Source organism: Sceloporus occidentalis, unplaced genomic scaffold (genome assembly GCF_023333645.1).
Source record: "Sceloporus occidentalis isolate IW3139 unplaced genomic scaffold, rSceOcc1.0.p SCAF_256, whole genome shotgun sequence".
NCBI lineage: Eukaryota > Metazoa > Chordata > Lepidosauria > Squamata > Phrynosomatidae > Sceloporus > Sceloporus occidentalis.
The window spans coordinates 568,587-593,155 of record NW_028317236.1 but is presented as its reverse complement, the minus strand read 5'-3'; the positions used below and the strand labels follow the sequence as shown (position 1 = coordinate 593,155).

Below are 24,569 nucleotides of genomic sequence, written 5' to 3'. Positions count from 1 at the left end.
AACCCTTGAAAAGCCTGTCAGCCGCGGCTTTAGCCCTCGCTATACACCCAGCACCTTACTTGCTTGCTTTTTCTAACGCTTCATTGCTTGACTGCTAACTTTTAAGTCCTCAGAAATAATTACCCCCAAGGCCCTGACAGAACAGCCCCCGACCCTACATTCTGCTTTGAGATTTTTACATCCCAAGTGCATTATTTTACATTTATCAACAGTAAACTGCAGCTGCCACGCTCTCTCCTATTCTTTTAATATTAAACTGCAGCTACATGCAGACTGTGAAACGCGTCGGGTGCTGATTATTTTAAATAAACTCTGACAGACCCAGCGCTCGCCATCTTCATTCCCGCAATCCGATATCACGATTCATTTATTTTTCTTACGTGAAGCGGCGCGGGTGGAATTTGGGTTTAAACCGGAATTATCAGAATTCTACGGCGGCTTATTTTTAAAGTGCCGTTCTGTGCCCCTTTTCTCAGCTCGTCCCTCCATCGCCATCAATAAACGGACCGAACGCAGAGACAACAAAAAACGGCCTGAAAAGGTTATTGCTAAAAAGCGATACTTGCCCTCGGTTTGGATGTTTGTCTTGACCCGGCTGTCGGCGGGGATCGGGTTAATTCCTCGGGGCCGCCGTACCTCGCAGGAATGCGTTAAGTGAATTAAACAGGAACTCATCTGTTTCTCCCGTTAAAAGGAGTTTCTAAATCTGGACTCCACTTTGTCTGTAAGTGGCGTCCCGAAGAAAAGAGCGCAGGAGTTTCTCAGCCTCAGACCGGACCCCAGAGCATCCTGGGATCATCCCGGACAATGAAGCCCCCTTCACACGAGAGCCGCATCCCAATCCCGCGCTCCAGCTCCGTCTAGAGAAAGAGGCGCTCCGGCATTTCCCACACTTCACATCTTTAACCCCTGAAGGACAACGTATTGTGAGCCCGTAGGCTTTGTTGTGAAGGGGTTAATACTTTTCACTAAATCACAAGCGGACAGAAGCGCCTTTCACCCCCCATCAGTTGCCCCAGTCGTGGGTTCTGCTCAAACCTGTTAAGGGGTGAATCTCCTAAGCGTTCCACAAACACCAAAAGCCAGAGAAAACGCTCGGCCGACCGAAACGAAGCTTTAAAATATAAATAAAACCATTTACTAAAGTATAAGAGTTTGTAAAGACAGTCGGAGGAAACATTAAAAAAAAAAAGAGCTCGGCGGGTGCAGATCCTGTGGAAAGAGGCCCTGATCACCTAACACGCGCTACGAGCTCATAACGATTACAGAATTAGTTCATTTAAAAAAAAAAAAAAAAAAAAAGAGGGCGAACTCATTAAAATACAAATACTACAATTTGCCGCTTCTAACATCTTATGGTAAAAAAATATATTGTGTAAAGTTTAATGACATTGTTCATTGCCATGGTATCTGCTGGTGTTATATAAATAAATGTAATGTAACAGCGCCACGGCCTCTGCTGGTGCTATAGAAACAGAGCCATTCCCAGCACGAGCGCCGCTTCTAAAACGCTAAATAATTACTCAAAGGATTTGTTCGGTGAATCGCTTTGGAGCGGCGAGAGACGGCGATACGTTCAGCAAACGCATTCAGAGTCCAGGAGACACGAAGAATTTTTTAAAATAACTTTAATTAAGGAATTTGCAAAGGTAAAATATTAAAACGTAACCAATCAAAACGTCTCTAAAATCAGATCCTAACACGGCTTCTAAAAACAATTTTAAGACAAAGAAAAAGCAAGACGCTCTGCAATTGTAGAGAATTTTTACAAACTGTATAATAAATATCTCTGTCCGCACCCTTTTACTGAACCGTATGTGCAGGGCCAGCTCCAGCCACCATAACTCCCAACAAGCTCAGCCGGCCAGAGCGCTGCCCGTCCCATTATATAATATAAAGAGACGGCGCCGGGACATCCAGATTCCGCAGCAGAACAGAAAAAGGGGGTTTTCACATTAATAAAACCTGAAACTACGGGGTTCTAGTCTGTAAAATAAAAGCAGGCGCGGGTTCGCTTGACGGTACGGAAGGGGTTACAGGAACCGCAGGTCCGCAGCAGCCAAGATATCGAGGGGGTCTCTGTGACGAGAGGACTACAGGGGGTCACCAGTCACCACAAAAACAGAATGATGGAAACCACCTATTTAAGGCACAGTGAGAGGTACCTTTGGTCCCATTTTTGCAGCCCAGCGGCTCTTAAACCCCAGACGGGAAAACCGAGTAAAAGCAAAAAAAAACTAAAGCATAAAAAAAAACAAAAAAAAACAAAACTACATAAAATGTTACGTTTCCAATGCACTCGTAGAAAGCCCACCAGAGAAATGAGGCATAAACATGCGCGCCAGGGCATTAAGATCCAAAATTGGAAGCTGTAACAATGTATCTGATGAGTTGCCGGGGGTCTAAAACAGGCCGGACCCCTCTACAGAGAGCTTCAGTTCCCGGGGGTGACAGACCGAGACGGACAGGACGAGTGGCAGCCAGAGACAAGCAAGGGGCTGAGCGGCTAAATGGTTAACCGGTGGCGCCAACAGGGGATTGGATATAGATTGAAAGAAAATATATATTATATGCCAACACATGACTAACGGGACCGTCCCAAAACACAGAGAACCGCAGAATACTGAAAGCCAACATCCACGAAAAACAGAAGTACCACGATGAGACCCGGGAGTGCAGACCAGACACGAGAGGGGCCCTCGAAAATGGAGCAAGGCCACAGGGTGCGAAAAACAAACGGAGCCCCCCATGCGAGGTCAGCACAGGGTCTGCGGAAAGCCTTTCGCGCATCAAAGGGGAACGAAACAGTAAGAGACATAAAACGCTTGGATCCTCATTTAAAAACAGTCACCGCAGTCGTCCGCTCTGTCCAGTATCGTGAGTTGCCCCTAGGGGGCAGTCTAACGAGTCACATGACATCCTTTGGATCATTCTGTGGCTCCCAGTCCCTGGGGGGGGGGAATTATTGGGCACTTTGGGTCAGTCTCTTGCGATCGGTTGCAGGAAAGTCCTCCGCTTTCGGGTGTTTGGCTCGGGGTCCTCGGGGGGAGCCCGGCCGGCAGAGGCGGCTCCTCACCATTCAGCATCTCCGATGGCTTTGGAGAAGACGTAGTCGCGGCCGTTCAGGTTCATGATGCCGTCTTTAAGGTGAAACTTCCACCTGTTTTTGCTCCGGTGAATCTACGACAAAAAAATAAATAAATTACAGTCAGAATCCTTCAGAAACGTGAAATCCACCAATCAGCATAAAAAGAGGGTCTCTGCCACAAACTGCGACAGGGGGAACGAACAGCACGACGAGTATTATGCGCAGCCGGCGAGGTGAGACTGTGGGGGCAGAGGGGGCCTCGCCGGTCAGACCTGGGAAAAGGGCTTCATTACCGAATAAACAGTCTCCAGAAATCAAGCTGCGAGTCTCGGGACGTTTCACTCCGCTGGCCGGGTCAGCCGCAGACTCTGAAGTGCACGATACGGTTCCTTGATCAGACGCCCTGCGCTTTCTGCGTCCTAGAGGTTTTCTTACAGGCTCCTCTATGGCAAGAGCTGCGCATGGACGGCTTAAATGCCACTCTCCCCAAAGCACATTGTGCTGGAAACGCCACAGCAACGATAAAAATCCCATTCTGTTAAACCTCCACGCAACGCAGGACTCCTTTACCCGGTCCAGGGGTCCCCAAACGGCCCTCCAGCTGTCGCAGTCCTGCAAAAGCTGGAGGGGCCGCAGCTTGGAGATCTGACCTGGACCCTCATTAGAAGGAGAGCGCAGCCCCGGCTCAGCTTTGTTCACATGGAATCTGTACAAACTTTTTTGGCCATCAATAGGAAGAATGAAGCCCCCCTTATCCATCAGCGAGGGGCGCAGCCATTAACACGCTGCGCAGGAAGATGCCACACGTTAGCCACAACTGCCACCTAGTGGGCAGATTCAGGAAACGCAGGCCAAGGCAAAAAAAACTGAATCACTCGACAAAACCCCCCCAGAACCTCACCATGGAGCCCCCCGGACTTCAGCTCGACCAAATCCAGTAAACTACCCGCGTCAGCGTTACCTGCCGGGGAGTGACTGGCTGAGCACAGGTGGGCAACTAACAGGACGGGGTGCCATAGTCAGCAGAACCCCAGATTGAGGAGACACCCCAAGAGGACCCGGCAGCCCTTCAGGCAGGAGAGAACCCCTCCGCCATAAAGCGATCACTTGGTATTAATGCTGTGGGTTTCGGGAGGAGGTTTCCATGCGCAGAGCACACAGACCCTCCACCCACAACACACTTTCATTAATCAGCTTTATGAAAAACACCCAAACCCGACCTCGATCCCGCCTCGCAGGAACAGCCTCCCCGTTTACGACTCCGGAATCCGCCCCCCCCCAGCAAGCTGCAGTTCCGCTTGTCCGTGCATAATCCTTCACGAGGGAAGTTACGCATGGAATCAGAATCATACAGAACGAGCCCAGAAACGGCTACGAATAAATAGAGAGACCGCCACCCCCCCCCCCCGTAACAAGGAGCGCATTCTAACTAACCCCACTTAAGGGTTAACCACCGACTAACCATCCAAACCAGAACGCGTTACAAGATCCACGCCACGAAGGCAGAGCCCTGCTGCGGACCTGCGCGGCTCACAGGATAGCCAAGCCCAACAATTCCTGTAACCGACAGGAGGAAGAATAATCTGCAGCACAGAACGACACCGAGAGCAACAGGAGAGCCGCGGAGACCGCGAGAAACCCCCGGGGAGGACAGGAGAACGAAGGGGGAACCTCAGCTCGGTTTAGAACACATCACAACACGCCAAGAATTAACCCTTTCCATTCTGCACCTCAGATCGGGTCACCCGGTTACTGACCTTATCGTACTGGCAGACGACCACGTTCTCCGTATCGAACAGCTCCTGGCCCTCCTCGTCACTCACATCGTCCTCACTGTTCAACGGCTCCTGAAACAAAGGAAACGTTACCCCTGAAAAGGCAGGAATCCCCGTGCCGAGGGGCAACAAGCAGCATGAGCGAGCTGGTTAACGTTACCTCCTCCACCTGTCCATCTTCACCATCTTTTTCCTTGTCTTCTTCCTCCTCGTCATCATAGTCTTCATCCTCCTCCTCGTCTTCCTCAGAGGAGGTGTCCCCGGCCCCATCGACCTGTAAGACCAGAGGAGCCTGCTGCTGCTGCTGCCCCTGCTGCTGGGGCTGCTGCTGACCAGCCACATGGAGCTGCCCCTGCGCGGACCCCTGCGTGGCCGCCATGGTGGTCGGGATGACTTGAGCCTTGTTGCCTGTAAACAAGATCTGCTGCGGTTGGATGATGACTCCGGTCTGCTGGGAGAGACCCCCGGGGAGAGGCGCCAGAACCTGCATTCAAACAGCCAATTAAATACAGACATGGCTGAACACAACAGCAAGCGAACCAGAGACCCAGCGGGGGCAACCCCCACGACCCCCCCCATTCTCAGTACCTGCTGGATCACCGGCGCTTGGACCCCCCCAGGCTGCATCTGGGGGATGACTTGTTGCTGCAGGACCATGGGCTGCTGGGGCTGGATGATGTACTGGGCTCCATTCGCGGTCCGGACCACTTGTAAGAGTTGACCTGGAAGATGAGCGATGAGTGAGTGAAGCACACAGGAGAACCCGAAGCAGACTCCACGCGCCCGGCCCTCGGGGTCTTACACCCCCAGACAACGCAGTAGTTTTACCAAAGCTCAGAAAAAGCGGCCAGAGAGCGGCCATGACATCCGGTAATTTACCGGAACTCTGAACAGCACTCCGGGAGCTTCGATGTCCCGCAGTCACCATGGGCCCCGCTGCTTCGACCCTTTGCCGGTCCGGATGTTGAGGGGACCCAGGACACACCGAGGGCCGAAGCTGCAGCTGGGGGGTCGGGAGGCGGAGAGGCAAGACAAGGCATGAACTTCACCCACCTGAATTCGTGATGAGCTGCTGCACCGGAGTCATTCCCGTGGGAAGCGCCAGGGTGGCAGCGGTAGCCGCCGCGCTCTGCAACAGACAGGGAGTTTTACCAAAACCTAAGGTCGCATGTTTCAACGCAACAAAACGGCAAGGACAGGCGGGGGCTTAACGGACCCGGGGGCCGAGTACAGCCAGATGAGCCCATTACGTACCATTCCCTGCTGTGTCACGTGCTGGATCAGCTTGGAGTCCTGCACCAGTACCTGCTGCTGGGGGGCTGCAGAGAAATAACATGCGATTAGACAGAGCGACAACGCGTTCTGCAAACCACAAAGATTTATAAACACGGAGCACGAGGATACAAAATTCACCCAAAAGCCCCCTCTGCACAGCAGTGCCCCCCCCCCCCCCCCAGGGCTGACCTTGGTGGGTGGCTGGAATGAGAACCTGCTGCGCATGCGCCTGGTGAGCGGCTGCCACCGCCTGCTGCATGTGGTGGTTCTGCGAATGCTGCTGTTGCTGCGACTGCAGAAGTTGCTGCTCCTCGGAGTGGAACCCGTCCACCGCTTTCGACTGCATCAGCTTATTCTCCCAGAGCTGCGGAGATCAAACAGCGGCGTAAGAGCGACCCCGGCGGGCAAAGAGCGGACCCCTAGGGACGGAGGGATTCAAGGAGCAGACCCCCGGGGACGTGGGATTCAAGGAGCGGACCCCCGGTGGGTCCTGGGGGGATTCAAGGAGCGCTCTTACCGTCTTAAGCTCTATCAGAACCTGTTCATCGACTCCCTCATCCAGGAAGAGCTCGCGCACGTCGTTAATAACGTCCTCGATCACCGACCGGTACAGTTTAGGCTGCAAGAGAAAACGCGTGATGAGTGCCGGCCGTCACCCTACAAAACGCGCGCCCCGACACCCCCTGCCAGTGCAGGACCCAAGGGGAGATCCCAGTGCACCGAAAAGCGCAGCCACTTAACACACATGCAATCTGCGTGGGACCGGCAGCTCTGCAACGATCTCAGGGAGCTGCCGGTAACCGCGCCAACTGCTAGGGGCCCAGGAAACTGCCCAGCACATTTACTCCCAATGCCCATGGTCTGCCCCGGATTCTTTGCACCCTTTTGTTGGGATCTCGAGCTGCCTATTGACACCATGACAGCGGCCAGGAAACAACGCGCCCCCCGGGGGCGGCGACCCCCTAGTGACATCATCGCAGCGTTAACTTCGACGTGGCCTCCAACTACAGAGGTCACAGCATGTTGTTATACGGCTCTGTATTAGAACTCAGCGCTGCACACAGTGAAGGCACAGGACTCGGCAGTCCCCCCTCCTCTCTCCCAGGCACAGGACTCGGCAGTCCCCCCTCCTCTCTCCCAGGCACAGGACTCGGCAGTGCCCCCTCCTCTCTCCCAGGCACAGGACTCGGCAGTGCCCCCTCCTCTCTCCCAGGCACAGGACTCAGCAGTCCCCCCTCCCAGGCACAGGACTCGGCAGTCCCCCCTCCTCTCTCCCAGGCACAGGACTCAGCAGCCCCCCCTCCTCTCTCCCAAGCACAGGACTCGGCAGCCCCCCCCTCCTCTCTCCCAGGCACAGGACTCGGCAGTCTCCCGCTCGGGCAGCATACACTGCAGGCTGCTGCTGGTAGCAGCTCTCAGGCCGCTCTGCCCTCCCCCTGCGGCTGCTTCCTATTTAAAGCCTCATAAAAGAGGTGGGAGGGGAGAGAGCGGGGGTGACGTCACAAGGCTGACTATATAGTGCTGGCTACAGGCACGGCAGCCATGATAGGGGCAGAGGAGAGCTACCTGCTGCCCCACTCTGGGGCACATGGACCGAGCACCTTCCCGCCTCTCATAGTAACGAATGGGACTCGGTTAACCCTGTAACGCCCAAAACGCACCCATCACACTCAGCCAGCCACACGGCCTGCAAAAAGGCATCAGCCCTGGCGGGGTTACATAATGTACCCCATCTACCCCCCACCGTGTACTCTGAACCCGACAGACACTAAATACCCCTCTGGGAGGGGGGAAAGGCCGTCTCTACTGCAATACTCGAGTCCCAGCACAGGCTGCAGCTGCCCCTGTACTGCTTTATTGCCCCCAGACACCCTGCCCGGCCAGAATAAGGGGTAAGAAAACCCCGAGACAGACAGATGTCCCGCCCCAGGGGGTCCCAGCCGCCCAGACACTCAGTACCCCGTTAGCTGCGGATTAAACTCCCAGCCCTCCTCTCTACCCCTCAAATGCCCCTCTCAGGGGTCGCTAACAGCCCGGGGGTCCTTACCACGGGGTTGGCGCTCGCCGCGGCCGCCATTTCCAACAGTTTAGTGACTGGGGGTATTCCTGCCCTAAATACCCCCTCTGCCCTCAGACCAAAAACAACTACCCCAGACACCCTCCGCCCCTCACCGCGCGGGGGGCAATAAACCTGATACGGTCAGTGGCTGGCACACGCACACCTGCCCCCCGGGGGTACTTGGAGCTAGAGGTAGTGGGGCAGTGGTTTCTGGGGGCCTGCCGGGCGTAGGTTACTGTCCGGTGCAGGGTAGGCTCCCCGCGCTCCTCTCAGCCGCCGCTCTCTCCTTTATATACCGTCACCGAGCTGCCGAGACTGCTAGTTACGGGGGCGGGAAACCGCGCGATAAGAGCGTATCATCGGAGGCGGGGCCAGCTGCGGGGCACCATGGAATATGTAGTCTGAGCGGTGAGAGGCAGGACTTGCAGGAGACATTGGGGTGGGCGGGGAAGAGGCGGGGCGTTTGCCGCAAGAATAATAGGTTTATTTGCCCCGTTTAATTTATAAAGCCGGTTCCTGCTGTTTCTATACATATTATCGGGGCTTTTAGGGCTGTAGAACCCTGCGATACCCTCATACCCAGCAAACATTCTGACCTCCTAGAAAAGAGGGGCATCAGGGGAGGAGATGAGCACAGAGGGACTGGCTACACTAAACCAGGACACTCAGCCGGTATTGAGGTAATGACCTAAACAGTGACTAATATATAAGCAGGTGCAATGAGGAGTACTCGGCCCCTGTGTGGCCCCCTGGACAGTTGCCCCCTCTGGGGTCATGGACGGAGCGGCGGGTGGGGTTCAGGTAACCGTGGATACGGGGCAGCTCTGCCTGAAACCTGCAGAGGGATTTATTACAACCTCAGGATCCAGGGGGCTGCCAGTCACTGGCGATTAACCCACTCAGACCCGGACATCGAAGGGTTAATGCAAAGGACCCGTCCCTAGTGTGTTTTAGAACAAACCCTTTCATTGCTGGAGGGCAGAGAGGAGGATTGGTTGGTTCACCACTGGGGCACCACACGGCACAGACTGCCCGCGGTTACACGCATGTACAGACAGACAATACAGACAGACACACGCATGTACAGACACACAATACAGCCACACGCATGTACAGACAGACAAACACATGTATAGACACACGCATGTACACAGACACACAATACAGACATACGCATGTACAGACACACGCATGTACAGACAGACTCAGGCATGTACAGACACAATACAGACATACGCATGTACAGACAGATGCAGGCATGTATAGACACACATATGTACAGACAGACACACGCATGCACAGACACACGCATGTACAGACAATACAGATATACGCATGTACAGACACACGCGTACACAGACACACAATACAGACATACGCATGTACACAGACACACAATACAGACATATGCATGTACAGACACACACATGTACTGACACACGCATGTACAGACAGACAGACTCAGGATTGTACAGACACAATACAGACATACGCATGTACAGACAGATGCAGGCATGTATAGACACACACATATGTACAGACAGACAGACACATGCATGTACAGACACACGCATGTACAGACACAATACAGATATACGCATGTACAGACAGACGCACACATGTACAGACACACACACATGTACAGACACACGCATGTACACAGACACACAATACAGACATACGCATGTACAGACAGACACATGCATGTACAGACAATACAGACACACGCATGTACAGACACACACGCATGTACGTACAGACAGACACACGCATGTCACGTCAGCGTCACCTCTTTATTTGTCAATAAACATTTACATTCCAGAATTACAGTAGTAAGATCCATTAACCCCTTCCTTGCTGGAGTGTGTCCTGCCACAGCGAGACATCCCAGAGCAGAAAGTGTAGCAGAGGAACGCAGCCCGCTTTATTGCGTTCATTTCCCTTTAATGCCTGCACGGCTGGGGGGTCCCCTCTGACCCCCGACGCCCAGCCAAGGGGTCCCCTCTGTGACCCGACGCTCTGCCAGGGGTCCCCTTCTGTGCCCCGACGCCCAGCCGGGGGTCCTCTCTGTGCCCCGAGGCTCAGCCGGGGGTCCCCTTCTGTGCCCCGATGCCAAGCCGGGGGTCCTCTCTGTGCCCCGAGGCTCAGCCGGGGGTCCCCTCTGTGCCCCGACGCCCAGCCGGGGGTCCCCTCTGTGCCCCGACGCTCAGCTAGTATGCAGCCATGGCGGAGTATAAAATAGTAGCAAAGCTTTTCTTTTGCTTGAATAACCCTTTACAGAACGGCCGTGGCGGCGCGGAATGCGGAGAATAACCGACGACCTCCGCCAATAAAGGAGGCGTCCGACGCTCAGCATGAAAACGCGCCGACGCACCGGATAGTGCAAAATCAAACCACAGGATTACAGGAGAGTAAGAGAGACAGGCCGGGGGCCAGAGGTGTGAAGGCTGCTGCAGAACCTCTTGTGGAGCCGCATTTTGCATCAGAAAACCCATAACTGGGAATTTACGCTCCACCCCTGTGGCATCGCTTGCCTGGCCAGGACTGCGTGGCCGTCTGAGGGCCAGTAGAGGCGGCTCATTGGTCAAGTGGAGGGCTGTCAGGAGCTGGCCGGTGGGTTAAATCACGTAATGGAAATGTTGCAGACTTTGTGCAATAATCTTCACCGCGTTATCTGCCCCTTTATGATTAACGTACAGATTTTACCCTTTTATGCCCCCCCAGGCAGAGCAGAAATAACAGGCCTTGGATTGCAATTGGAGAAACCACAGTGAGGGCTGTAGCGCTCGGAATGCGCTGCCCCGGGGTGGGGTAACTGCAGGGACTGTGAAGTCATGGAGGATTTTTGCCTCTTCTGGGTAATAAACTGCCACGTGCTGAAAGGGATCAGAGCTTCTCGGGGTCTCTGAGAGATCTGAACCCGATGGACTCACCGTGAATGTGGCCCCCAGAACAGACGGAGCTGAGTCCGGATTTGGTGCGTAATTTTAGGGAATGGAGGGGTGAATAACTGTTAAAAGCTCTGCCAAGTGCCCCAGCTACCACCACAGGCGGGTTTAGGGCAAACCGAACCCGTTCCCCAGAAACGGAAAACGTCCTCACGGGGCTGAGGAGGCTCCCCCACGGCCTTGGAGTTGGAGCAGGGGGCCGCGCACCCAGCTGGGACATTCTAATCCCGCAACGAAGACCCCCTCTGTCTGCTTTACCATAAACAGGAAAGCATTGCTGTGTGGCTACAAGAAGCACAGCGAGGACCAGTACAGGGTCTACGGCTACCGGATCTGCGTGATTAGAATGTAACGCCGCGCATGCACGGATCAGATGACGGACTCCTGTACAGGAAGATACTGCCCAGGGGCAACGTGTATAACCCCTACTCAGCTGTGGGGGGCGGGGACGTCGGACATTCCACACAAACACACTTCCAATGTCGTCGTCGTCCCCCCCGCCCGTCACCAAAATGACAGCCCTGCGGTGTCCGCGGCGCCCCTGATATCCAACCGTCTTGTAAACAAGTCCATGACGGCCAAACGCCCCAAAGTCATTTGGCAGGATGCGCTGGAGCGTCTTTTTGGGAGTCTGGCTTCTTCACCTTCATAGCGGTTTGGACCAGATTTGTGCGGAGTCCTCTATAGGACAAGTCTCCCACTGTCACTCACAATCCCCATCCAGAAAGGTTACTGGGCTGCGCATGCACACGGGTTCTCCACATCTTCTCCGTCCATGTCCTGGTTCAGAGACTTCTTCTGCTCTATTTCCACCTATTGACGGAGAGGAAAGAAACAGAATGTAAACACATAGCCCTAGATTAAGTAAGGAGGTGTCTCTTTGGGGAGCAAAAGCACAACTCGCCCTTTATTAATAAACACGCCCTAGTTACTAATAACGGAATGTGTATCCCTAGTGTGCTGGGCATGGCCAGCAGGCGGCAGCATCTTCCCCCGAATACATTGTTTCCTATGGAGGGTAATATCAATTAAAGCGAAACAGTGCATTACATCATAGTGGCCACTAGACGGCGACCGATCAAAACATCTATGCAGTTATGGTAGTCTGCAGTACCTCAGTTCGGCCACTAGGTGCTTAATCTTAATTAACAGTCTGCATTACATCAGTTTGGCCACTGGATGTCGCAAAAGACTAGTTTAGGCAGAAGTCAGTAGTTTTCGGCTCTAAATCTTGTTATATTAAGGTTAGCAGTCTGTATTACATCTGTTTGGCCACTGGATGTCGCAAAAACTCAAAATATGTGGCACACAGAGTATTAATGTTAATTTGTGTACTTTCAATTCAACCATAACCAAGGGGTATTTATCAATAGGTGATATTACAATGTCAAAGCCCTGTATTGGAGTGAGGGTTGCTGTGTCCGCTCCGTTGCATCTTACCTTGCAGTAATAATGTGCTGAGTAATTCACCCACTTCTTGACAGAGCTTTTGCCTTCTAGTGATATGGAGCGCACGGCTACCTTGGAGGCTGAAGCAGAGGGCATGTCAAATTCCACCTCCACATAACGAGCAAATTTTGGGGGGACCTCCCTGTCTGAGCCCAGCTCGAGGTGGCAGTAGAAGCAGTGAGGATGACCCCATACTGAAGGAAAGAAAGAGAGAAGGACAGGTCAGGACCTGCTGTCAGTATTGCTAACCTGCTCTCTGGCAGGGACAGCAAACAAACATTAACCCCCCTCTGGTGCCAAGCCTTCTGACAAAGTATTATAGGGTTAAAGTGGGTGTCTGGATTAAACTCGTCACCCTTACCCAAAATCATGATAAGTAATGGTAAAAAGGTTAAAGAAAAAGACAAGAGACTTCATATCGGGACAAAGGGTGACAGTAGTTGGGAGAAGTCACTTGTGCTATTACAGGAATCATCTCGATAAGCAAATTATACCCCCCCCCAAAAGGGCAGCCCAGATCTAGCAACCCACACATCCAGCATCTCAAATAATCTCACCGGAGTTCTTATCAGGCAATCTGTTAATCCTCCACACGATGGCGCTGTAAGCATGCTCATATTTTGCAGTTCCCAGAGTAACCCGCATGGCCGGCTCAGACCCAGAAAAGCTGGGCGAACCAAAGCTCGCTTCCCTGTTAACCTTTGCTTTCAGAGATTTCTCCCCCAAAACACCATCCCTGCGGAAATAGTTCACCCACTCAGCCGGCACCGGGTGTCGAATGGTGACGTTTTCACAGGGGACCTGCGATAGGCTGTCTCGGTTGGAAGAGAATCCCGAAGACATCACCAGCCAACTCTGTAGTTCAACCTCAGCACCTCGCACACAGGCCAGCGTCCTAAGTGTGAAAGGTAAAGTCTTCTCGGAAAACACCGTCTGAAATCTCATGAGCTCAAACCTGCAGGAATCCAGCGGGGTAAATAATATTGCTCGAGAGCTGTGAAACATTTCTTCATCCACTGACGCATGGAATTGGCACTCGTGAAGTCTCACCCACTTGGTGGTGGTGGTCGGCATGATGTCATGCCTGGAGACAACTTCATTGCCTTTGATGAGAACATCGTTGAGGCCGAGCCTACAGTCGGTCATCCCTGAAATGAAGCTGAGGACATGCATATGAGTAACGATGGAGTGCTGAAGAAGCTGGTTGTCGCCCTTGCTCAAAATGCCACAGAATTCATCCTTCACGTCCACGGTGATCTCCTCCTCAATGTAATTTTGGTGGACGGTACTGAGATCCACCATGGCTGGCAGCCGGAAGAGGACATCCTCGATGGCAGCGATAAAACTAATAAAGTCTGAATAGTTTGTTGTCCCCAGCTTGACTACCTGCTCCCTCTCTCCTGCGTGAGTAACCAAAGGCATTGGCTGGTACTTCCGCTTCTCCTTGTATAAAACGCGGTCGATTCGGACAGTATGAATCCTGCCATTCTCATCATAGTTCTGGAGTTTGGCATCAGATATCTCGTGGATCATCTCCAACTTAAATTCCCTGAAAGGCTTTTCTAGTCCCTTCTCATAAAACATCTGCAGGAATCCAGCCTCTGTAAGCTGAACGTAGATGGGGCCCCAGTGTCGAGAGGACATGATGTTCTTTTTCTCTGGAATCCTCAACATCATAGCCCAGCCATCCTTCGGCTGAGGTTTGGTAAAGTTCAGACGCGGGCCAACGGGCTCATCGAATTTGGCCAAGTCATCTGGCAGTGTGGGGCTACTGGGGGAATCAGGATCTTCGATTTGAATCTGCTTGAGCTGCTCTACAGCACTGGCTTGCAGGGCCTTCTTTCTGTAGTCCTCAAACTGGTCGGTGTCGAGTTCTTCCGTTAGCATCAAGATGGAGTCTCTTCTTGATGTGTTTGGATCACTGGACACAGAAGACTGTCGGGAACATCTCTCTTTCTCCTCAAAGAACGCGCTGAATGGATTGATTGGAGATGGCTGGACATCTTTCAAAGTCTCGTCTAGGAATGGATTGGGAGCTTTAGTCGGGGTGGAATTTAAGGACAGTTGCCTGTGCAAGGAGGAGAAATTAAGCCTTTGAGCTCTTGATAGGTCAACCAGTGAGCTCTTCGGCCTCTCCCTTTTCTTGAAGGACCCGGGGGAACGTAAACTAGAGTCTGGAGTCAAAGGTGATTGTGGGCTCTCCGGCAGCTTTTTGGGAGTCTCCTTCAGGGATAGTGGAACAACTTCATCTTCAAAGGTGACCCAACTGGGGAACTGAGATCTTGTAGCCGTATCGCCGTGCCCATTGACTGTGCAAGAGCCGTCTGGCCAGTTGATGGGCTCCATGTCTAACTCTTCATCTTCTTGGAAACATGAGGAGTTATCTGTAGGGATAAGAGGGGGAACATGTTAAAATGTGTTAAATACGAGGATTTCTCCTAAAATACCTCTACAAAAAGTCTACTCCATCCGGTAACAGATCCCGCCAGCGGTTACTCGGAAATATGTCTTGGTAGCGCTCACTTTGAGACTCGCCCATCCCTTTTAGCAAAACGCATGAAGATATATGCTGACGAAAGCTCATACAGCTTATGGCACCTCAGCTGCTAAGGACTAGAAGTAAGGCTGAATGTCATGGGAGTGGTACCCCACAGCACCCGCCGTACCAGAGGTTGTCCGTCCATAACTGCTTGGCGTAAGAACAGCACTTTTTGGGGACATATTGTGTAAACGTTGTGGTTATTCTCGCCTGGTAGCGAGGGCGGCAGATTCCCTGAGGATGAACGCCGTGACCTCTCCCAGGCAGAATCAGGAAGACTGCGACAGAAGCCGAGACTGCCAGCCCTGATAATAACCACAGAGGAAGCCCGCCTCACACTTCACTCAACGAGTGATAGACGAGGGGTCACGAAGACTGTAAACATCCTCATTACCAGGGATCTCTTCCAGCTTCCTATCAGAATTAACCCTTTAAGGAGTGCAGGAGAGAGAGAATAAAAGGCCTTTCTATTAAATGCCAATAATCCACCGCTCCGCAGGCTGTAAAAACCTATGAAGTTGGTGAGAGTGGAAGCCTTGTGTTCAGAACGCCGGATGCCGTAATGCAGCAGATACTTTCGTTACAATGTATCCGGCCCGCGTATTGTGTTCGTGCAGAGAGTGGAGTCGGGGAGAAGAAGCTGTAAGGAAAGGTTTCCGATGAAACGTCTGGACGGGGAGTCTGAGCCCAAGGATTCGGGCTGCGGTTTAGTTGCCGCCGAGGGCTTTTATGGCAGGAAGAGCATCCCTCGCATTCAATGCAACGATCTGACCGGGGTCGGCCAGGATTGAGACCACCACTAACAAGCGTTGACTTGATTTTTGGTGATGTAGGGGTTAATCTGGAGTCAATATGATGTCAAAAGAAAACGATGAGCTAATATGACCGACACTTTGGTATGACTGACAGGGCGGAATGACTGACAGGGCGGAATGACTGACAGGGCGGAATGACTGACAGTGAGATATTTCTGGACATTTTAATGTCCAGAACTATGACATTACTTTGGATTCCTGGCCAGAGGACCCATCGATACGGTCTTTAGAGTAACTCCGAGTACTCTGGGCCAGCGCGTTACTCACTGACAGGAGGGGAGCCGAGCCAAGTGCGGGGAGAGGGCACAGCTGCTCCTGTTCGTAAACCTTGATAGGGGGTCAGCGCCGGCTGGCAATCTGCCCACGCGCTATAAATAGATAGTCGGGTTAACGCAGAGGGTGCTGTGGAGCTGGCGGTACCGACAGGCAGAGCCCACGCACAGCGCGCCATTTTCTGTTTGGACTATTAAACCTCCCCCTTAACCAGAGATTCAGCACCTGCTGTGTTAAAGTATATAGTGTGCGTCTTATTATATGTACGCCACCCACGCGTGTGTCCTTAGCGTGTTTGGGTACAGGGGTTCCTCAGCCGTGGGTATTCGGACCACCTTAGTGCCGGCAGTGACGTCCATTTACAACACGGCTCTTCGGGGGGCGCCACTGAATGCTGGATCTCCTCCCCAGTCAGCGTCTGCCCAATCTGCCTCAATAAAACACCCCCGACAAACTGCTACAGGCCAGGGGTCACCGCGGCTTCTGCCCCAGCCAGGGGGTCACCGCGGCTTCTGCCCCAGCCAGGGGGTCACCGCGGCTTCTGCCCCAGCCAGGGGGTCACCGCGGCTTCTGCCCCAGCCAGGGGGTCACGGCGGCTTCTGCCCCAGCCAGGGGGTCACGGCGGCTTCTGCCCCAGCCAGGGGGTCACGGCGGCTTCTGCCCGAGGGCAAAGCAGGGGCTCCAATCCCCAGCAGACTTTCCTGAGGCCTTTTTTACGGCTCAATGATCTAGAAGCTGAACCCCAAGTGGCTCCTCTTCTCGGGCTGTAAGCGGATTAGTAGCCACGTGCTGCAGGCAGGTTATATCCAACCCTTTCCCGTCTCCATAGATTGTAAGCTCTGCTGGCGAGTAAATTTCCAACATTCCTTTTCATTATCATCTGAGAGCCGCCAGCGAGGGGATCTGCACCCAGAGACACGACATTTTATACAAGGACACGGAGATAAGGGACAAGGCCACGGGAGGGCCGGGAACCAGACGGTGAGAACTCTCAGCCGACGACATCTCTGCCAACCGCTTCCGTGCATCAAACCCCCAGTGGGAAACCACATCGCTAATTAACGGAGGCACCAACATATTCCACGGCGCTGTACCACGTCCTTAACCAATAAATATCATATATCGGAAACGGCGGGGCGCGAGTTACGGCAGTCATCTCTACGCCACATCTGGCCCTCTAAGAGTAAACACTGATCTGAACGTGGCTTCCATGGCTTTGGTAGGAATGCCCAAGATTTCATTTGCATATCAATACCCCCTCTTCACTGGAGCTGGGGGCAATCACTGCCCCAACGGGGGTGGCAATGTCCAACCGCCCCGCTGCCAGAGGCCCCATACCCTGCAGTGTTCTTCATCTTTGCCCCCGTGGGACGCCGCGGGATCCCGAGATTCTCCGTCTGTCACGGCAGCCGCTCTGCCAAGAAAGAACAAAAGCAGGAAGCGCGCAGATCCAACGCGGCCGCTATCTCCGCACTTTACCCCCAATCACTGGCCGCTGCCATCAGGGGGGCAGGGCGGGGAGCCCGGGGGTTACTGTGGGGCAGAACGCAATAATAAAACTGGTTACCCCGGAACAGTTATGCAGCCCCTGAGGGGGTAATTAGGCCCTGAATTCTACCTCCGCTCTTCTCAGCCGACCGGCAGAGATTTCCAGGAACAAAAAGAAAAAACCGAGAGGGGGCAAAAAAATCAGTGAGATTACAGAGAATCTCATTGCAGAAGGCATTGCACTGATCCACGGGGCAAATTCCGACCGCGACAGCCCCCAACTGCCCCCTCACGAACCCGAGAGAGCCGTCACGGCAACTGCGTTACTAATTCATCAGAAGGCCCTTTCCTGTGGCACCTAAATGGTTAAAAAGGGCATTTTAATGATATTCCGTTGTTTACAGAGCCAGGAGAAGGGAATTGCCCCTCCTTTGTGCCCCCGCGCCCCCCCCGTCACTCACACAGAGTTACTCTTTGTTACCCAGCAGAAATGTTTGTGCCCCCACACCAAGCGGGGTCCGCAGGCCCTCACAGGGCTGCTTGTGCCGGGGTCGGTTCAGTGATAAACATTCTGTTTGTGGGCACCAGGCTGCACTCGCTCCAAGAACTAGCAATCCGTATACGAGACAGCAGGCAAACCCGCTCTAAATACCCTCCGTCTAATAAGCTCGTAGTTTTGCTCCATGGGGTGGAGGAAACACAAAGGAAAGGGTAATATTCCATTGGAGCCTCTCCTCCCAGAGACCGGCCGGGGCAAAAGGGGCAAAACAAAGAACTCTGAGTCTGACCTCACATCTCGTGAAGGGGAGACTCGCCCCGCGATTCCCTGTTAAGTGAATAAACCCCTGAGAGATTCAAGGCGAGCAAACCGGCTGCCAAACGTTCCAATAGATTGTGAGCTCCTAGGAGCAGAGCCCTCGCCTCCATTACTGTTCACTCTCCCCTGTTGTAGCAGCGCTACGGCATCTGCTGGCGCTATATAAACGAATGTAATCGCTCGCAGGAATCACCATTAACATTTTTCCCTGGTGTAACCACCAATGCTGTTTGGTGCAGAAGGGGTTAAAAGACAATTTGCCCCCCCCCCGTAGTTACCCTGGCGGGTTTCTGGGGGTATTTTCCGCTCCTAACTCTGTCCCATCCAGCCCAAGGAAAACATCTCAAACTTGTTGGACTCTGGGAGACAAAGGGTGTTTGAGAGGCTGCGGGATGCTGACAATAGTTACCACGGCAACCACCGGGAAACTCTCCCGCATTCCAGAGGGATCTGGGAACGCGATTCGGGGTAGAAAAACACAGAGCGACAGATCGGCCAAAGCCCCCCCCATGTCGGGTGCCGGCCCGGTGTTACCTCTAAGGTGACAAACACAGAAACAGTTAAACGAGGGCTCCCCGGACGCGCTGTGCACCTATTGTTCCTGCGCAAACCGCACAAAACTGCCCCAGGGGGTAAGATCTGTGGGAACTTGCAGGGAAGCTTCACAGAAATGTCCGGAGAAGATGAGCCCCAGAGACCTGCAGGATCCCGTCTCGCGTGTGCACGGAGCAGACTCAGCCGGCCGCACTGGGACCCCCGGCTTTACCGGGGATTACAGAACGCCGCGCAGGGGAATACGGAGCGCCGCACGGGGGAATACGGAGCGCCCCATGCGCAGCTTCAGCTACTCGTGCAAGTTACAAAAACTTACACCAAATGCACCCAAAACAACTGTCTGCGGGTGGAAGCTGCAGCGTTTGGGGGGCTGCAGCATTTCTTATTTTCAGTTCACATTACTGGGGGTCGTCGGTGAGCACAGTGGTGTAGAGCTTGCTGTGGCTCCTGGCCGGGCACCTCGCTGGTCACCCTGCCACCAGGTGCTCAGGTCTCTTCCAGCGTCACCAAGCTGCTGCTCTCTGCCGCTTCTCGCCCGTCTCTCTGCTGCTTCTCGCCCGTCTCTCTGCAGCTTCTCGCCCGTCTCTCTGCAGTCTTTCTGCCGCTTCTCGCCCGTCTCTCTGCTGCTTCTCGCCCGTCTCTCTGCAGTCTCTCTGCCGCTTCTCGCCCGTCTCTCCGCCGTCTCTCTCTGCAGGTCTCAGGAAACTCACCTAACCGGTTGTGGGCCGGGAGGCTCCGCATTCCCTCTCATCTGATCTCAAGGAGATGATTAACACTCACTTCAAGCAGCCTTCACCCCCCAGAAGGAGCGGCGTGGGCGAAAATACACAATCTAAATATACCCGCCGGGCGCCGTCTGCTCAACTGCGCAACGCCGTACAACAAGCGCTTTAACCCCTTCCTGTCTGTCCTCTTTTCTTTTCTTGCCGACATTTGCCGGGAATTCAGTAAAACGATCAGCAAACTTCTTTCCGCTGCTTTTATGCAAGAAACGTTTCCGTCTATCCCTGCGGTGCTCGGCTGCAGAGCTTACGCTCCAGCTCGCTGAGGATACCATCGACGATGCCACGGAATGCAGGACTGACAGCACTGAGGGGGGCGGATGGCTGCGATTAATGCTTTGCCCGCAATCTGCCACATCTACCCAGCGCTCACAGACTCTGCCATAGGAGCTGACACTCTACGTGCGAGTATAACCCCAGTAGCACGGCTCTTCTCTAACAGAGATACTCAGTACTCGCACCTCCTCCTCCTAACACAACAAAAAGTCACCTCTGACCCCAATAAACCCCCCCTCCCCTGCCCGATTAATGGGACCCAGTACAGCAGAGAACCCAGCGACTGGTTCTGCTGGTTCCGAGCGCGCGGTGCATGCGCCGGACTCACCCTGCGTGCTGGGAGACGAGAGCGCTGAGTGCCGGGAGAAGAGAGTGCTGCCGGGAGATGAGAGTGCTGCCGGGAGAAGAGAGCGCTCTGTGCGTGTCTCAGCAGGACTAATGCAGACTGTCACTCATTGGGAGTTACTGGGCCTTTCAACTGGGTGGGGAGGACAGAGACAATGAGAGGCAGAGGCGCATGTTCTGCACCACATACTACAGACGTCCACACGCACCCCACACGCTAATACATAGAAGAGATTCAAATGTTTCCTGGGAGATTATTTGCAAAGTTTGTTCAACGAAGTGAAAGAGAAACCAATCGGAGAGAAAACGAGACGAGGAGAGGAGAGCGGGGTCTGAGCACGGACTATGGATCCACGGGGGCAAGTACGGCAGAGGGAGCTCAGCAAGGAGCCAGTGCTGGAGGCTGTGAGGTCAGAGCAAGTCTCATGCAGGAGAGACTAGACGGGCCGACCTGCCGGCACAAAACAGCAGACGGCACCGACGTCCGACCCGGTGCGGGGCAAATAAACCAGGAAGGGAGGGGAATGAGGCAAAAGCAGAAACAGGAAGCAACAAACTGGGTCCGGGAATCCGACACCCGACAGACTGACTGGCAAACAGACCGACCGAGTGACCGACAGACAGACTGACCGACCGGCAGACCAACCGAGTGACAGACAGACCAACCGAGTGACAGACAGACAGATTGACCGACCGGCAGACCAACCGATCGACCAGCAGACAGACAGACTGACCGCCACACCCACTGACCGGCAGACAGACAGACCGACCAACCAGCAGACAGACTGACTGACCAAAACACAGAATGACCGACCGGCAGACAGACCAACTGACTGATCGACCAGCAGACAGAAAGACAGGCAGACAGAACGACTGACCAACCGGCAGACAGACCGACTGCCTGACCGTCAGACAGTTTTTTTCAATGCCGGCCAATAAAAGGGATCCTTTCAGATAAAAACCAGATCTGCGGGATTTGGACTCTTACCTGGCGGGAGCTTCATGGCTTCTTCGAGTTAATCCTGAAGGCTGTGGAGTCTCCAGACCAGTCACATGACCCCCCCCCTTTATGTAAACGCTGATGGCTCCATGTGACCCCCCCCCCCGGGGGGCTGTAATCTGCACCCAACCTCCGCTCCACACCTGCCGCTCAGCTGCCACATCTGGACTACCAATAAAGACAGAGCTGGTGCTCAAAGAGTTACAGCCTCCCAGGGAAGGGGTAACATATGGGGAGGTGGGGCAATACAGTATGTGGCAACTGTGTGGATTCTTCAGTGAAGTGGTGGTAGATAAATGGAACAGCCTTCCAGCAGATGCGGTAGAGGCTGATACAGAGAGAGAAATCATAGGCAGATTACATGAGGCCAGCCGCTCCCTGCTGTCACGTTCCTAGAAGGGACTCCGGGGGAAATGACGAGACAGCGGGGCCGTGGGTGACCCATTTACTGAATCACTGGAAAGAACATAAAGTAGGCCCCCCCTGGGCATCCGCCTCACCGTGTGACAGGGCAACAAGTCCCTGCCCATGGGCTCCCAGGCCCCCTCCGTCCAACAGGACACATTGTTACAGGAGCTGAGCTGTCACCCAGGAGACCCCGCGGACCCCCCCAACCAAATTCCCTCAGCCTATTCACCAGAGCTGGGGGCCCTCCGGCAGGGAGATCGGGGGCAAACACTGAATAGCACCACCACAGGGCTACTCTATTAATCCTTTCACTGCCGTGCAAAACACATCCTAATACACCCATTTAACCCCTAATAAACCCACCTACCCCCTAATAAACCCATCCACCCCATAATAAACCCATCTACCTCTATAATAAACCCATCTACCTCTATAATAAACCAATCTACCCCCTAATAAACCCATTTACCCCCCTAATAAACCCATCTACCCCTAATAAACCGTTACCCCTAATAAACCCAGTTACCCCCTAATAAACCCATCTACCCCCTAATAAACCCAGTTACCCCCTAATAAACCCATCTATCCCCATAATAAATCCATCTACCCCCTAATAAACCCAGTTACCCCCTAATAAACCCATCTATCCCCATAATAAACCCATCTACCCCCTAATAAACCCAGTTACCCCCTAATAAACCCATCTACCCCCTAATAAACCCATCTACCCCCTAATAAACCCATCCACCCCCTAAAAAACCCATCTACCTCTATAATAAACCCATCTACCCCTATAATAAACCCATCTACCCCTATAATAAACCAATCTACCCCCTAATAAACCCATTTACCCCCCCCTAATAAACCCATCTACCCCTAATAAACCCAGTTACCCCTAATAAACCCAGTTACCCCCTAATAAACCCATCTACCCCCTAATAAACCCATCTACCCCCTAATAAACCCATCTGACCATGTTGTGGGCGCCTCACCTGCTGACCCCGTCCCTGAGGCATCTTCGCTGGCCGCGTCGTCTGACTGGAGGGTCCGCAGGTCGCTGTACGAGGGGCCGAGGCTGCTGGTGTCATCACACTGCGTCTCTGAGCTGTTCTGCGAGGGCAGATGGGCTCTCTCCGGGGGGCCGCACCCCAAACATTCATATAATGGGGACCCTGAAACGATAAACACTCAAACCTTAACCAGTCCCAGGGCCCGTCTCAGTTACCACTTCTGCCGGGAGGCTGTTCCACTTATCTACCGCCCTCTCGTGAGCGGATCGGACACAGAATTCAGACCGGATAAAATGACGTAAACTTTTTCCTGATAAAGTGAATTTGCCCCGAGGACCCGAGGCGAACCGCTGGGCGGAGTCCCCGTGTCTGCGCTGACGGGAGTGACGGCCCCCGAGGACTCACCCGTCTTGGCTGCAGGTGGAGAAATGGCCAAAGGAGGCTCCTTGAACTGCACCCAGCTGGGTAAAAGCGCCTGAGCCGGTTCTTGAGATTTGCCTCCATGATCTGCCCCCGAGGACGTGAGGCGGGGCAGCTCTGCTGCTCGGCTATGATGGTCCTTCTTACCGCCATCTGTAACATGATTCACAGGGTTAACTGACCTCGAATGCCTGGGGCATTTAAATGTGGGGCATTAGAGCTGACGCTTGGGTATAATATTATTATTGAATATAGCGCCATCATATTCCGCAGCGCTGTACAATAATATTACATTCATGAGCTAAAAACCATGAAGATCAATAAATACCCCTATGTTGTTAGGGGGTATCAGGAAGGTATCGGGGGTATTGGGAGGGGACGGTGTTCTTCTCCATACCTTGGAAATCATCATTAAATGAAACCCACTCAGATTTGTTGGCGGCGACTTTTCCAGCCAATGAGGCCATTCTCGGGGGCTCATCCTCACCCGGTCATGCGCAGAGTCATGGCGGGCAGTGGCACCTGCCGGAGGGTCAGAGATTTCTCCCGTTAGAGTCACATGAAGGGTCATGATTAGTACAGGATGAGATTGCGCATCAAACCAAATGTGTATAGCGTATGGCTGCGTATAGGGTGCCGGCTGTGTATGTAGGGTGCCAGCTGCGTGTAGGGTGCAGGATGCGTATAGGGTGACGGCTGCGAATAGGGTGCCAGATGCGTATGTAGGGTGCCGGATGTGTTTAGGGTGACGGATGTAGGGTGACGGATGCGTATAGGGTGACGGCTGAGAATCGGGTGCTGGATGCGTATAGGGTGACGGCTGTGAATAGGGTGCCAGATGCGTATGTAGGGTGCCGGATGCGTATAGGGTGAGGGCTGTGTATATAGGGTGCCAGCTACGTGTAGGGTGCCGGATGCGTATAGGGTGACGGCTGCGAATAGAGTGCCAGATGCGTATGTAGGGTGCCGGATGTGTTTAGGGTGCCAGATGCGTATGTAGGGTGCCGGATGTAGGGTGACCGCTGTGTGTGTATAGGGTGACGGCTGCGAATCGGGTGCTGGATGCGTATGTAGGGTGCCGGATGTGTTTAGGGTGCCGGATGTAGGGTGACCGCTGTGTGTGTATAGGGTGACGGCTGCGAATCGGGTGCTGGATGCGTATGTAGGGTGACGGCTGCGTATAGGGTGGCGGCTGCGAATAGGGTGCCGGATGTAGGGTGCCGGCTGCGTATAGGGTGACGGCTGAG

At 53.6% G+C, this 24,569-nt stretch overlaps 2 protein-coding genes across 2 annotated transcripts; both read right to left on the bottom strand.

The window, feature by feature from the left end:
* Window positions 1-3,072: 3,072 nt before the first annotated feature.
* Window positions 3,073-8,215, bottom strand: LOC149275923 (transcription initiation factor IIA subunit 1-like). The gene is made up of 9 exons (XM_089504100.1): window positions 8,186-8,215; window positions 6,656-6,757; window positions 6,328-6,502; window positions 6,118-6,182; window positions 5,917-5,992; window positions 5,452-5,585; window positions 5,024-5,347; window positions 4,846-4,935; window positions 3,073-3,180 (listed from the first exon to the last, which is right to left on the bottom strand). Exons 1-9 carry the CDS (start codon window positions 8,213-8,215, stop codon window positions 3,073-3,075), a joined length of 1,104 nt encoding a protein of 367 aa, XP_089360226.1.
* A 3,659-nt stretch (window positions 8,216-11,874) lies between these two features.
* On the bottom strand, window positions 11,875-23,008 carry LOC149275922 (stonin-2-like). Its single transcript, XM_089504098.1, has 4 exons — window positions 22,885-23,008; window positions 13,152-14,978; window positions 12,586-12,788; window positions 11,875-11,958 (listed from the first exon to the last, which is right to left on the bottom strand). Exons 2-4 carry the CDS (start codon window positions 14,938-14,940, stop codon window positions 11,875-11,877), a joined length of 2,076 nt encoding a protein of 691 aa, XP_089360224.1. The 5' UTR covers window positions 14,941-14,978; window positions 22,885-23,008.
* Window positions 23,009-24,569: the final 1,561 nt, after the last annotated feature.